At 51.1% G+C, this 13,957-nt stretch overlaps 3 protein-coding genes across 8 annotated transcripts; 1 reads left to right on the forward strand and 2 right to left on the reverse strand.

Moving 5' to 3' along the window:
* Positions 1-55: 55 nt before the first annotated feature.
* On the reverse strand, positions 56-1,117 carry LOC113959186 (basic phospholipase A2 daboxin P-like). The gene is made up of 4 exons (XM_027668045.1): positions 893-1,117; positions 475-619; positions 258-364; positions 56-180 (listed from the first exon to the last, which is right to left on the reverse strand). The coding sequence occupies exons 1-4, from the start codon at positions 1,089-1,091 to the stop codon at positions 56-58; spliced, it is 576 nt and encodes a 191-aa protein (XP_027523846.1). The 5' UTR covers positions 1,092-1,117.
* Positions 1,118-2,316: 1,199 nt separating this feature from the next.
* On the reverse strand, positions 2,317-7,443 carry LOC113959187 (phospholipase A2, membrane associated-like). 3 transcript variants are annotated; one of them, XM_027668048.1, is made up of 6 exons: positions 7,091-7,443; positions 4,964-5,134; positions 4,261-4,309; positions 3,438-3,582; positions 3,093-3,199; positions 2,317-2,800 (listed from the first exon to the last, which is right to left on the reverse strand). In XM_027668048.1, the coding sequence occupies exons 3-6, from the start codon at positions 4,295-4,297 to the stop codon at positions 2,655-2,657; spliced, it is 435 nt and encodes a 144-aa protein (XP_027523849.1). In that variant the 5' UTR covers positions 4,298-4,309; positions 4,964-5,134; positions 7,091-7,443; the 3' UTR covers positions 2,317-2,654. The 3 variants fall into 3 exon arrangements, with proteins under 3 accessions (XP_027523849.1, XP_027523847.1, XP_027523848.1); XM_027668046.1 differs by having other exon boundaries at positions 4,865-5,134; XM_027668047.1 differs by lacking the exon at positions 4,964-5,134 and having other exon boundaries at positions 2,318-2,800.
* UBXN10 (UBX domain protein 10) lies at positions 7,166-12,782 on the forward strand. Of its 4 annotated transcripts, none has more exons than XM_027668041.1 (2): positions 7,166-7,260; positions 11,118-12,782. In XM_027668041.1, exon 2 carries the CDS (start codon positions 11,130-11,132, stop codon positions 11,997-11,999), a length of 870 nt encoding a protein of 289 aa, XP_027523842.1. In that variant the 5' UTR covers positions 7,166-7,260; positions 11,118-11,129; the 3' UTR covers positions 12,000-12,782. The 4 variants fall into 4 exon arrangements, with proteins under 4 accessions (XP_027523842.1, XP_027523840.1, XP_027523841.1 ...); XM_027668039.1 differs by lacking the exon at positions 7,166-7,260 and adding an exon at positions 8,080-8,161; XM_027668040.1 differs by lacking the exon at positions 7,166-7,260 and adding an exon at positions 8,174-8,250.
* The last annotated feature ends 1,175 nt before the right edge of the window (positions 12,783-13,957 follow it).

Below are 13,957 nucleotides of genomic sequence, written 5' to 3' on the forward strand. Positions count from 1 at the left end.
TTAAATTTACAGCAGTACAGGCAGGAATGCATGGAGCTCCAAATTTCGACCCCTATCACCTGCACAGGTAATTGGGATAGAACTGGTAGCGTTTCCTGTAGCTCCTGACGTTTCTCTTCAGGCACAGTGCCAGGCTGCGGTCACACTCACAGGAGAGCTGAGCACACCAGGAGTCCTTTCCTGTGGGAAGAGGAGAGCCCAGGGTCAGACCTGGCTTTAGGATGGGCTAACACCCCCTTTTCCTGGGTCCTACTCACTGCAGGAGGGGCTGCTGTGGTGCCCCTTGTAGTGGTAGCTCTGCTTCTTGGCGTCACAGTCGTGGCTCAGGAGGCTGAGGTAGCAGGTATCGTGTAGCTGGCAGCACCTGCAGGGGAGATCAAAACTTTAGGGATTGGGCTTTTCCCTCCCTCACTCCTCACATTTGAAAATATTCAAGGATGTGTTCAGACAGGGGGATTTTAGGTGGGTTCTCACCTGTCTGAGGCGTCCTTGGGCTGCCCCTTGCCCCCCAGGCCGCAGTAGCAGCCATAGAAGGCATAGTGCAGCAAAGCGTTTTTCCCTGTCGCCTCCGTGATCATGTTGTGCAGCTGCAAGAGGCTCCCATGGGCTGGGGACAAGCCTGGGGAAGGAAAATCAGGAGGATCATGCTGATTCCCAGCCCCCTCGCAGCATCTCCATCCCTCCAGCCCCCGAACTGGCACCAGGGTGGTGATGTCTTAGAAATTATAAGACAGTGGAGAGGGAATTTGTTCCCAGCTTGGTGCAGGAGAGATGTTGCATATTTGGGAGGGGTGGTGATGGGAAAAGGTGAAGAAATCACCAGCATGGTTCTAATTTCCACAGATGTAACTGCACAGGGAGCCATGGGACTGGTGGGACTGAGGACACTTACGCCAAGCAAACAGCACAGAGAGGCCCAGGAGACAATTCATCCTTCTGACAGCCCTGGGAGAAGAAACCAAACCAAACCCTGTTATACCAAAACCAAACCATTCCCTGCTACCCTTCTTTCTTTCTCTCCTCATCTGGGAACAGAGATTCTCCCCCTCTCTATGGACTAGAGAAAATGAGGGCGGTGAAGATGCACCCATTGCTTCAGCACAAAGCACTAGGGAGGGAAAGTCACGGGAATCGGATGGTGCAGTGGTGGAAAAAAGCAAAATGAAGAGAAAGGGAGAAAAGTTGGAGGAATTATCAGCCCTCGAGGGCTGCACCCACTGCTCTTCCTCCAGGCTGGCATCTCAGGTAGCATCTCCTTTGCTCCTGCTTTCACAGCATGGATTTTGCTCCCATCTTACTTCTGGTTAAAGCAGAAAAGAGAGAGAAAGCATTCCTCTATCCTCACTTACCTTGGGAAAGTTGCTGCTGGCTTGCAATGCCCTGCAGTCAGCTGGGCTTGCTTTATATAGGGTTTGCTCCCATCTGTTTGGGGCTCCTTTGACTCAAATGTTGCTGACTGGGCTTTTCTGCAAAGGAGAAGGCGCCATCCTTCCACTTTACAGGAACGTCAGAAATCCCCCCAACGCCCCAGCTCTGTACCTCACACACGGGGGCTGGTGCTGGGTGGGATGAGGTGGCAAAGCATCGTCACTTCCAGCCTGAGGAGGAAGCCAACATGCCCTAATCCTGGTCAGAAATGCCTGAAGATCTTTTACTTTGTCCTTCCCAGCACCACGGAGCTGTATCGGGGGAAAGAACAACCCTGGTTCAGCCTAGGCAGGAATGAAGCATGTTTGGGATTTTCAAGGGGGTGTACAGTTTGGGAACTGACTCTCTGCAAAACTGGTTCAGGGTAAGTTGTCAGTTGTTTGGGGAAAGTCTGTGGGCAAACTGAAAGTATCTCTAAATGTGCAGTTCCCGGAGACATGAGGTCAGGCAGACACTGGATGATTAAACCCTCCCTCACTGTGAGAAAAAAAATTAATCAAAATGAATGTTTTTTGGTGAGCAAATGCAACTTCCCTTATTTTATTCTGGATGATTTTTCCACACCCTCATTACAGCTCTTCTGCAGAAACTATTCAGTCACCAACTGCCCTCCTAAATTAGCATCCACCTAATTTATCTGGTCATGGTTTTGAAATCTTCCCTCCTCTGTGGATGGCTATTCTTTAGCCTTAATTTTCGTATAATCCCATAATGGTTTGGGTTGGAAGGGACCTTAAAGCTTATCTCGTTCCATGGGCAGGGACACCTTCCACTATCCTAAGTTGCTCCACATTGGGGTAGGCCTGTGAATTACAGCCCTATTGGGACCATGGAAGTATTGGGATGTTGGGCAGAGGGTGTGGCTGAGGTGTGGGATGCAAAAGTGCTCCCCAAACTCGGCAGCCACCATTGCAGTGCCTCAATCTCAGTGGCCCTTACAGAAAAACACCACAGAATCAGTTTGCATTCCTTTTATTGTAGGTCTTTGTTATCTTTGCTGGGAAATGAAATCAAGGGAGGAGGAAGGGACAAAAAAGAGGACGTTGGTGTGTCTTTCTGAGAACTGGGGGGTCTCCATTCATGATGTGTGTCCTTCCTCACCCTGAACACCTTGCAGGGAGTCTCGTGGGCTCTGCTGCTGCTCAGCCCCCACCCCAGGCTTTTCTTGCCACAGCAGTGGGGGAAACCAGACAAAATCTGGAGCTCTGTGTGCAGATTCCCCTTCTTCAGCATTGGAGCTTTCCTCCTTGGCATTTCAGCTTGAAGTAGAAGCGGTAGGAATGACTGTACGAAGGCAGAGTGCTCGCAAAGCACAAGGCCACTGCCTTGTCACACAGGCAAGTCTCTCTCTCGCACCAGCTCTGCGTGTTACCTGAGGGGTGGAAATACAGTGTCCCTGTAGTGGCTTTTCTGGTGGAGCCCCCTCAGGACACCTCCAGTGACTGGAGCTTCCTGGGGGAAGTGGATGAAACAGTGTGTCCCAGTGCTTGCTCTCTCTGACCTGTTGCATCCCTTACAATGCCCATTTAATTATCAGACTTGGACAGGAATCAGGCTGGTTTCACCCCAGGGGTTGCCCTCCTGAGTGCCCTGCTCCAGGGATGGGGTATCATGGGGAGCAGTGCTGGTCCCCCACCTCCATGGAACCCCTGTTCTATACTCACTGCAGGTGATGTGTCTGTCATCAGTGGCGAAGGTGTACGGGGTGATCAAGGGGCTGCACTTGCCCTCCCTCACCCTCCTGTAGCAGCAGTCATGGGCTTGGCAGCACCTGTGGGGACACCACGTCAAACTGCGGCCCCCCAACCCTCCCTCACCACACCTGGAGGGTAAAGGAAGGTCCAGCCTCAAATTTAAGGTGACTGAGAGGAGGGGATTGTCAGGCAGCAGCAGGACATGGCTGGGGAATGGGGCGGACTCCCCAGAGCACAGGAGCTGCAAGGGAGGGGCTTTTTAGGGACTGCCCTTCACTGGGGGTGGTGAGTGGTGATGCTGTTCCAGATACTCACCGGTCGGTGGGATCCACGGGGGTCCCTCTGCCCCCGATGCCGCAGAAACACCCATACCAGCTGTAGGAGAGCAGGGCACTCTTCCCTGTGGTCGACCTGATCATCCGCTCCAGCTCCAGGATGCTGGTGCCAGCTGGGAGCAGCCCTGTGGAGAGGCAGAGCTTGTGCCAGTGCAGCGTGGGGAAGCTGGCAGGGAATTAAATAAGTCTGGCATTGCTAGAAACACACTTTCAGGAATTTGAACCATGAGGAGCCCTAACACCCCCCAAGGATTATAGAATCATAGAATTCCAGAGTGGTTTGGGAGTGAAGGGACCTTAAAGCCCATCTCATTCCACCCCCTGCCATGGGCAGGGACACCTTCCACTAGACCAGGTTGCTCCAAGCCTCATCCAGCCTGGCCTTGAACACTTCCAGGGATGAGGCAGCCAGAGCTTCTCTGGGCAACCTGTGCCAGGGCCTCACCACCTAAACAGGGAAAATGTCTGGCTTCTGCACCCCCTTGATTCAGTCGGGCAGAAGGTATTGCTCTCTGGTCAGGCAAACCCGCAAGCCATGCTGCAAACAGCAATCCCCCATCACCAGGATCAGCCATGGGCTTGGCACAGGCAGGAAATGTTCCAGCAATCTCCAGGGCGCCATAAAATAAATATGGATCTGGGCATCCCAAAGCCTCCCCGTCACAAAGCCCTCCAGGACTCCAGCAGTGCCACACCAAGTGTTGGAGTGAAACCACAAAATTTAAACAAAACCCTGAATTGTTTCCAAATCCTGAGGTTGGCAGGTGGATCCCGGTGTGTCCTGGGGACAGCGGGGCACTTACCACAAGCCAGGAGCACAGCAAGAAGGAGACTCCTCATCCTGGGGCTGCTCTGGAGAGGGAACAGCAAAGGTGGGCGATGAACCAGGGGCAGGACAGGAACTCCCCCAGTGCCCACACCAAGGGCATGGAACCGGTTGGTTGGCAATGCCTCATGGTGACATTCGTGTCACTATGGATTCACAGCCTTGTGAAGGCATCACCATGTCCCTATGACTCCTCATGGGGCCTTTAGCCTGGATTTGGGATGCAGCGCTTGTCACGGACATGGTGGCTGATCCTGCCTGGGGCTGATGAAGCAGCTCTCTATTCGCTGCCTCCCCCCACCACCCCTGAGCTACCAGATGAGTAATAGGGCAATAAAGTCCCACTCTCCTTACCCCTCCTGGACGTGCAGCTCTGATGCCACTGGCTCAGAGGGTTTGGTTTTTATAGCTGGCCAGGCCCACCCCCTCCTTTATCTGCACTGTCATCCCAAACTGGGCTTACCTGGAGCAGGGAGCATGTTCCCATCCTTCTCCTTCCCAAAAATCATTAGTTGCCCCAAGCAGTGAGCACCAACATTCCCTCCATCTGCTCATCACTGGGTGTGAGGCCATCTCCATACCTGCATGAAGCCAGTCAAGGCCTTCGGCACAGTTTTAAAATCAGTGGGATCTAGTGGCTGGAGCAGTGGGATAAAAGTGATTTACATCGGGGCTGGCACCTTAGAGGTTGTTGAATCCTTGTTCCAGCTGCAGAGATGGCACTTTGGGCTCAGTGTTGTCTCAAGTGAGATTTTGCCAATTCACACCTTGAAGCTTCAGAGGTGTTTTCTCTTGGCTCCTTCCTTGCAATTGTCTCCTCAGATCCATGGCTGCATCCAAATCCAGCCTCACTGAATCACAAAGGGGAGGCGAAGGGAAGACAGCCAACACCAGAAGTGCAATTCCTGGGTCTGCAGTTTTCCTGTCCTGTCCTCTGTGGTTTTCCCATCTGCCCAGAGTGTGTGGGCAAGGGGTCTGAGAAATTAAATCATGAGCAGCAAAGGCTGGAAAAGCCATGGAAACCTGACTTGGAATGCTTGGGGTATACAGTTTATTTAATAACCATAACTGAAACATGATACAGAGAGAGGGGGGGAGGCAGAAAACCAGAGGAGATAAGGAACAAAAGCTGCTGGTTTTCCCCTGAAACCGTGGGGCCAAGTGCAAACATAGACACAAATACAGGTATCTGGTGATATGCAGGGCTCCACCCTCAGGGATTAACCTGGGGGAGGGGAATTCGGAGTTGAGAATTGTAAGGAAATGACTTAGGGGTCTGGAGTCAAGAAGAAAAAACTCTGTGGAATTTCTTGAGAAGCCACCAAAGCTGTCGCTGGAAGGGACGTCACCTCCTGACTGTTCTCCAAGGGGGCAGAGATGTCTGTCTCGGGGCTTTGCTTCCCTCTAACCCTTAATTTTCTGCTGCAAGTGGAACAAAAACTCGTCCAAGCCCATTAAGAATGGGGAGCAACACCTCACCCACCTCCTTACTCGGCATCTGCACAAGAAACCATCCCAAAACGCCACAGTGACAATCTGACAGCCAAACCTCTGCTTTCCTCACCTCACTTCTAAAACCAAGGCACTCTCTAGTAATTAATTGATCCCTTTCCCTCCTCCTCCACAAACGCTTCCATTACAGAAGGACTCCCCAGGTGGTGTTCGTTGGCTGTGCTATTTGTGTTTTAGCATTGCAGGTCCTTGGTTTTGGGGGAAAGACCTGAGTTTTTGCTGTAGAGTTTGGATAAACCTGCATGAAAAGCATAATCTGAGGGCCTAATTGAGAACAGGGATCCTGTGGATTTGGGATCCACACATGGTTTTAACCAAATCCCTCATTTTAAGCCCTCTCTTTCTGCAGGGGGTGTCAGGAGAGTGACCAAATGAAGCTAAACCCTCTCTTTAATTAACCCACAGACTCAACGGCTTAAAAAAGCAACCATAGAAGTTATCATCCCCTTGGATATGTGGAACTTTTCAGCCTTCTTAGAGAACAAAGAGAGCTGGGTATCACCCACACATTTGTTTGTTCAGGGCCTTACTGAAGTGTAAATGTGCCGAGTGCTTTGATCTGCAATGCTCCAGTTTTCCCAGCAATATTGCCAAATATCCTGGGCTGAGATGAGCTGATAGGAAACTATTTCCTCACTTATTTTGTTTCTTTTTAGTGCTTGGGTTTGCCTTGATCTTTCCCCCTCACAGGGTGGAGAACACAAGTTTATGATGGATATTTATTGCTTGTTTCTTGGTGCCATTGATGGTCATCTGTTGGTGGGAGAAGAAGGTGGTTAACTGGGAGTGGGTTTAAAAAGGGTTTAAAAAGGGATTAATAGGGAGAGAGGGAAATATCAGTGTTATGTGGGGTGTTCCCAGAAGGGAAACTGACTCACGGATCATTTGTAGCCAGGGGAATCAGGATGACTCCCCCTCCCTCCCTCCCAGGAAAAAGCAAGCTTAAAACTCCCCAGAAGCATAGTTTTAGGTCCCAGGAAGATCTTGTGTGTAAAGTCTAATTTTTTAATGGTGTTTTCATAATAAATTTTGGAGTTTATTTGTCTGGGTTTATTCTGCGGTCACTGAATAATGTCACAGGGGGTTAAACTCTGACTTGTGCTCCATCTCTCCTCCCCCCCCACACTGCCTTTGCTCAGGACAGGCTGTAACACTTCATTTTTAAAATTTTAGGGTTAAAACCTGAAGATTTGAATATTTAAGTGGGGTGGCAACATTGTGGTTTTGACTAGGGTGGGATGGGGGAATGAGACCTCCTAGGGGAGGGAGAGGGACAACCTTGGTGCCATACTCACCTATGGGTGTGGAGCAGCTGTTTGGGAGGGACCCAGCTGTCACCCACCCTGCTCATCCTGCCTTGTGTCCCACATGATGAGGCCTGCGGAACCTTCTCAAGGTGGTGAGGCTGTTCCTGTGCCACTGATGAGGCCTGAAGCCTCAACACATCCCTGCACAGTTTGCACAGGTATGTCCCTGCCATCTGCACCAGCGTGTCATGGTTGTCCCTGAGCCTGGTGATGTTCCCTGGGTCTGCCCTGGGGCATTCTGGCTGTCCCATCCCTGAATCCAGGGAATCCCAGCTGTCTCAAGCCATGGTTCCATCTCTGTCCCACCCCTGTCCCCATCCCTCTCCCATCCCTGTTCTCATCCCTATTCCATCCCTGTTTCCATCCCTATCCCATCCCTGTCCCCAGCCCTATCCCCATTCCTATCCCATCCCTGTCCCGTCCCTGTTCCCATCCCCATCCTCATCCCTATCCCATCTGTATCCCATCTGTAAGGTAAAACATACACAGGTATTCTTCCCAAGAACGCCAAGGCAGTGGAAGGTTTAAAAGAAAAGGATCCCTTTTTTTGCGATGTGGTGCATTGGGCCCCCAGGGGCAAAAGGCACCTCCTGTTTTCCCCTTCGAGTTTTTATTATCTCCACTCCTCCCTCTCTCCCCGCTGGAATGCCAAGGCCTACGGCATCTGCTCTCTCCTCACATGTCGGAGAGCAAGCTTCTGGAATGCAGCGTGGGGGGAGAGAACAGCACTGTTTTGAGAAAGTGGCAAGGGAACCTTTTCCTAAAGCGAAATAACTGACTCCTGGGTAACAAAATCTTCGGCAAAAAAAGTTACTTACCCCACACCATTCCTATCCCATCCCCATCTCACCCCTACCCAATCCCTTTCCCCATCCCTGTTCTCATCCCTGTCCCACCCCATCCGATCCCTGTCCCATCCCTGTCCCATCCATATTCCTATTCCCGGGGGGCGCTGCTGGGATCGGCGCGTTGCGGTGGGCGGGGCCTTGCGCGTGACAGGAAGTGGCGCCGTCTCCATGGCAACGGCGTCGGCCGGCGGGCGCGAGCGGGTCGGAACAGGTGAGAGACGGGATCGGGATAACGGGACCGGGATTGGGACCAGGATAAAGAGACCGGGTTCGGGGTTTGGGGCCGGGATTGGGATCAGGGTGAGGGATCGGGGTTGGCTGGGGGGCGGTGGAGCCGCTTTATAGAGCCCGGGTCTGTCTGCTCTGTTGCCGTGGGGGCCGGCAGTGGGACCGGGCTGTGGGCTCAGGCCTAGTCCTGGTGTTGGGCTCAGCCTTAAGCCCGGCTGTGTGGCCGGGGCCTGGCTGTGGCACCGAGGGCTCTGCTGTGGGGCTGGGCTGGGCTGGGCTGGGCCAGCCCTCACCAGGACAAGACAGAATGGACAGGAACTGATGCCCAGGAAGTTCCACCTGAACATGAGGAAGAACTTTTTTGCATGGCACAGGTTGCCCAGAGAGGGTTTGGAGTCTCCCTCACTGGAGACTTCCAGAACCGTCTGGACACAATCCAGTGCCATGTGCTTTGGGATGACCCTGCTGGAGCAGGGAGATGGGACTGGATGAGCCACTGTGGTCCCTTCCAGCCTCACCCATTCTGTGGTTCTGTGATGTAGGGCTGGGATTTGGAGTTGTCACCCTCCCAGGCCCTGGTGTCACTATTTTGGGGGCACCCGGCTGCAGGTTCCCATCCTAACCCCTCCCCAGGCACTGTATTTTAAGTGTCTCCCCTTGGTAAATCTTTGACATATACTGTGCTGCAGTGGTACAGGCCCTCACAGGAGGGTCCCACTATGGTTTCTCACAGGTTAGTTGTTTGAGGTTTTAGTTCTTGGAACTGGCAGTGTCACTGGTGATATCTGTAAGTGCTCCCCTGGGCTTGGGAGTCCTTCCTCAGTGCCTTGTTGCCTTGGAGTTTATTTGTTAGGAGCACTAAGGGGAAGGCACACACTCCCCTCCCTCCCACAAGCTCCTGGGAAACTGGGATGAGTCACCCGCGTGGGTGTCCCTGTCTGGCTCTGCTGGAGGCTAAGGAGGGACAGGTCTGTCAGCTGGGGCTGGGCAGGGTGTGCTAGGACTCTGTCTTGCTGAGCGTTTCCATTTCACAGAGCTGGAGGAGAAATCGAGTGGTAAATAACACATTGCTGGCAAAGCACCACCAGGGCTGTTCCCTCTATTTGATTTAGAATAGAATCCCCGGATGGTTTGGGTTGGAAGGGACCTTAAAGCTCCTCCAGTCCTACCCCCTACCATGGGCAGGGACACCTTCCACTAGCCCAAGTTACTCCAAGCTCTGTCCAACCTGGCCTTGGACACTTCCAGGGATGGGGCAGCCACAGCTTCTCTCGGCAACCTGTGCCAGGGTCTCACCACCCTCACAGGGAAGAATTTCTTCCCAATAACCCATCTAACCCTGCCCTCTGGCAGTGGGAAGCCATTTCCCCTTGTCCTGTCACTCCAGGACCTTGTAAATATTCTCTCTGTGTTTCTTGTCAGCTCCTTTAGCTAATGAAAGGCCACAATCAGGTCACCTGGAAGCCTTTTCTTCTCCAGGCTGAACAATCCCAATTCTCTCGGCCTTCCCCCATATCAGAGCTGCTCCATCCCTCTGATCCTCTTGGTGCCTCCTCTGGACTGGCTCCAGCAGCTCCACGTCCTTCCTGCGCTGGGCCCCCAGGGCTGGAGGCAGCTCTGCAGGGGGGTCCCACCTGAGGAGGCAGAGGGGCAGAATTCCCCCCTCCCCTGCTGCCCACACTGGGGATCAGCCCAGGGCACAGAGGGTTTCTGGATGGTGAGCACACATGGACAGGGCATGTTCAGCTTTTCATCCCCCAGCATCCCCAGGTCCTTCCCAGCAGGGCTGCTCTCCATCCCTTCTCCACCCAAGTGTGCCTTGGGATTGCCCTGACCCAGCTGTAAGATTTTGCACTTGGCTTTGTTGAACATTGTGAGGTTTGCACAGACCCTGCCCTGTGCTGGGGTGACAAACAGCAGCTGAGTCCCACTGTCATTTCTGGAGAATGCCAAGCAATCCAAGTTGATTTTCTTTTTCCCTTGATAAATGCTGCCATGCAAACCACAGGAATTGAAGGGGGTGTGTGTGACCCTGTGGCACTTCTCAAAGGGTTGTTGTGAAGTTGCGACCCGGCTGGCTGGGCTGTCACAAGGCCTGTCCTGGTACAGCCAAGTGCTCTGAGTGCAGCTTAACTTGCGGAACATGCAGCAGAACATTATCTTTAGTGGAGGTTGCATCACAGTCACAGAATATCCTGAGCTGGAAGGGACCCACAAGGACCATCCAGTCCAACCCGTGGCCCTGCACAGGACACTCCAACAATCCCTCCATGTCCCCGAGAGTGTTGTACAAATGCTGCTGGAGCTCACTGCCCTGGGGAGCCTATTCAGTGCACAACCACCCTCTGGAGGAAGAACCTTTTCCTGAGATCCAAGCTAACCCTCCCCTGACACAGCTCCAGCCATTCCCTTGGGTAAATCATTCTGTTAAGCAGCTTTTGGTCACAGAAGGGTTAGAATGAGTTTCTCTGTATTGAATCAGGGGTTTTCAACCTCAAGGATCTTCAGAGATGTTTAAAAAGCGAAGTGTAGTCAATCTTACTCCAAAATCCACAATGGGAACTCAATCTGCCACTGCAGGAACAGTGAAAAGGCCAGGGCTGTGCTTTGAAGTTTACTCATCTCCCATTTGCACTGAGTTTCCAGCTTCAGAATAAAAAAAAAATAAATTGTTCTTTCCATCAAAAAACTTACTTTCAGTGGGGAAGGGCACAACTTCCTGATGCTCTGGGTCAAGTTTACACAACTTCTGACAAATCTAGCCCCTATAAATAACATGTCTCCCACTGCCCTTACTGCACCACAGGATTGCCCACACAGTGACCCACTACATTTATTCTCTTTTTAGCTGACACACAGCACAGTGTGGGAGCCATAGGGAGATTAAACCCTCTAGAAGCTTCCTGGCCAGTTCCTGTAACTTTTCCCTCTGCTTGCAGCCTGCAGGTGCAATGGCCACAGTGGCTTTCCTGGACGCAGCACCAGCTCAGCTCTGCTTCCCTCCGAGCACGGCCACTCTCCTGTGGGCCAACACTGTCACCATGCACGTCACCAGGCCGAAATCTGCCAAGGGACACAGAAGGCCAAGCTTCAGCCACCCTCAGGATGTGGAAGCCTGTCCATGCCAAGTGCCTTCTTCCACACCAACAGCCTCTCCTCGGGGATTAGTGAGCAGCCAGAGAGCACCACTCACAAAACTGGCGTTCCCACCCACTCAGGTGTCTCCTGAGGAAATCCCGGAGCTCCTGCAGCAAGTGCCTCTGAAGACCTCCTCTTCCCTGAATAAGTACCGGGTGCTCCCCTCCATCGGCTGGAAAGGCGTAGGGAGCAATGCCATGGAAGCGCTGGCTCAACAGACCGACCGGCTGGAAGTGAGTGAAGGGCAGAAGGACACTCTGAAATTCAGCAAAACTCTGTCTGGAGAACAGGGATCTGGCAGTACATTGTCAGGAAGCGATGTTCCCGCTGAGGAGAGCTCCCACCTGCACTGTCCCCCTGAGAAGCGGGGAAGGAAAATGAGGCAAGAGAGCCCTTCCATGTCCCCTCTAAGCTTAGAAGAGCCCCATGTGCTGCTCGCGGTCCGGTCTCCCTCTGGCCAGAGGTTTGAGCACCACTTCAAACCCTCTGACAGTCTCCTGACAGTCCTTGCCATGGCAGGACAGAAATTGTTGGCCAACTACCAACACTGCAGCATTGAAACGATGGAAGTGCCCCGGAGGAGCTTCTCTGACCTTACAAAGTCCCTCCACGAATGTGGGATCCTCCACAAGTCTGTGCTGTGCATTCGACAGGACAAGCAGCACGATGCAGCAGATCTTTAGGCACACGGAGATGGGTCGTTCTGCTGAGTGGGATGCGTTGCTTCTTCCAAAAAAACTGAGTCTGATGTTTCCTGGGCCTACTCTTGCCATCTTTCACAAATTCCCATGAAGCAGTTATGGATGTTGAGAAATAGTATTTCAGGTGTATAAACCTGGATGATAAAGAGCAGCTTGTTTCACCTGTGCCACCAACCTTCAGCCTTTTTGGTTTGTTGAAGTTGCTGATGTTCTTTTTTGAAAACTCAAGTTTCCAAGACCTCTTCTCTTGTCCTTTTCTCTGTTTTGGGAAGGTATCACTTCCCAGAGTGGATGTGGATACACCTATTTGGGAGGTAGAAACAGAACTGTTTTACCTGCAGGACTCAGTAGCTGATCATCATCCTAAACATCAAGAGACTGAAAAGGAGCTTAAACCCCTAAACCATCTGGAAGTAAGAGTATTAACAACATTAATGGGTTATTAGGAAGTATTAAATTGCAAGACTGATTGTAAAATACCTGTGAGGGCTCAGCTCTTTCTGGGTAACCTCAGTCCAGCTCTTTACTGTGACTAAATCACTTTTTTAAGAACAAATAGTTATTACTTTGTCTTGGTGAGCAGCAGGATTTTTTCCTTAGTTTCCCTTCTCTCATTCAGCTTGTGTGATCTGTAGGTAAGAATAGATGAATAATTAAGAAGGGATGTTACAAATAACTCCATTTAACACCTTAACACTGAAGTGAGTTAGTCCAAGAAGCAAAATGTTGTTTTGGGAATTTTAAAATAAAAATGTATTAATGGGATTTGACTGAGGAATTGGCTCACACCATCTTTTACTAAACCATCATTAAAAGGCTGTTTGGCAGGTTTAGGTAACTACAATGTGCTTGTGCTAAAAAAAATATCTTCTACTATCTAATGGAAATTCAAATAATTCAATCTACTTAAAAAATGGATCACTTACTACAGAGATGAGCAACTTAAAATGGTTTGAGGCAAACCCAGTTTATTATTTCAAACCTCAGTGTAAGTGCCAAACCAGCCCAGCTCAGGAGCAGAAACGCAACAGGAGCAGAAAGCTGATGCTGGTGCTGATCACAAGTGTAGTATCTGATGTTAAATAAGCGTTCAGGGTCCGTGGCTTTATAGAACCAGTACCTGATGTTACAGTTACCTGCTGCTGTGGGTGATGGAATTGCACAGCAGCAATCCCAGATATTGAAACACACAGATGCCTTCAACCAAACCATAGCAGGGAGCAAAGTAGTTCAGGAAAAGGAATGATTTTCTATATTCCCTTCAGCATTAGGTGGCTAAATCCCTTGTTCTGACTGTTGTGTACTGTGTTACTTCACCATTTCAGAGTGTTTCCATCCTGTGATAGTACAGCCAATAAAACCTTTCAGGCTGAAACTTGAACTTCAAATGATTTATGTGAGCTGGAGGTTTATCCATCACATCTCCTCTTAAGAAATGCCCTTAATTTGATGGCAGATAGCTCAGGGATTGCCCAGATCAGCCATTGGACAGTCAGCTGCCCTCCATACCACCTTGCACTGGCCTTCCTGGAGTTTGGATCTCCATCCTGTGTTGGATACAACACAGCAGTGAGGGAGGAAGCACTTCGGATCAGTGACAAGCTGTTATCAGACACAAGGACCACCACGGAGATGTGAAAGTGCAGGGGCTGATGCTCTAAGCAAGAACAGAAGAGTAAGATAACATAATAACCTGGATCACAGTGGACTTCTCATGCTGGAGGATGTTCCTCCTGCATAGCTAAGATAAAGCTGGATGAGTTTGGTTCTAACCACCTCACCCAGATTACAGGATCTCCGAAGATGAGCATTTTAATGATTTCTTTGTCCAAAACCCACATGAAGTCTTTATCTAGGCAAGCACAGTGCAGGGAAAACAACTATTTTCTTCCTCAGTCCTCCTTCTCTTCCCTTCAAAACTCTTCTGGGGAGGTTTTAGA

Source organism: Corapipo altera, unplaced genomic scaffold (assembly GCF_003945725.1).
Source record: "Corapipo altera isolate COAL_440 unplaced genomic scaffold, ASM394572v1 80, whole genome shotgun sequence".
NCBI classification, from domain to species: domain Eukaryota; kingdom Metazoa; phylum Chordata; class Aves; order Passeriformes; family Pipridae; genus Corapipo; species Corapipo altera.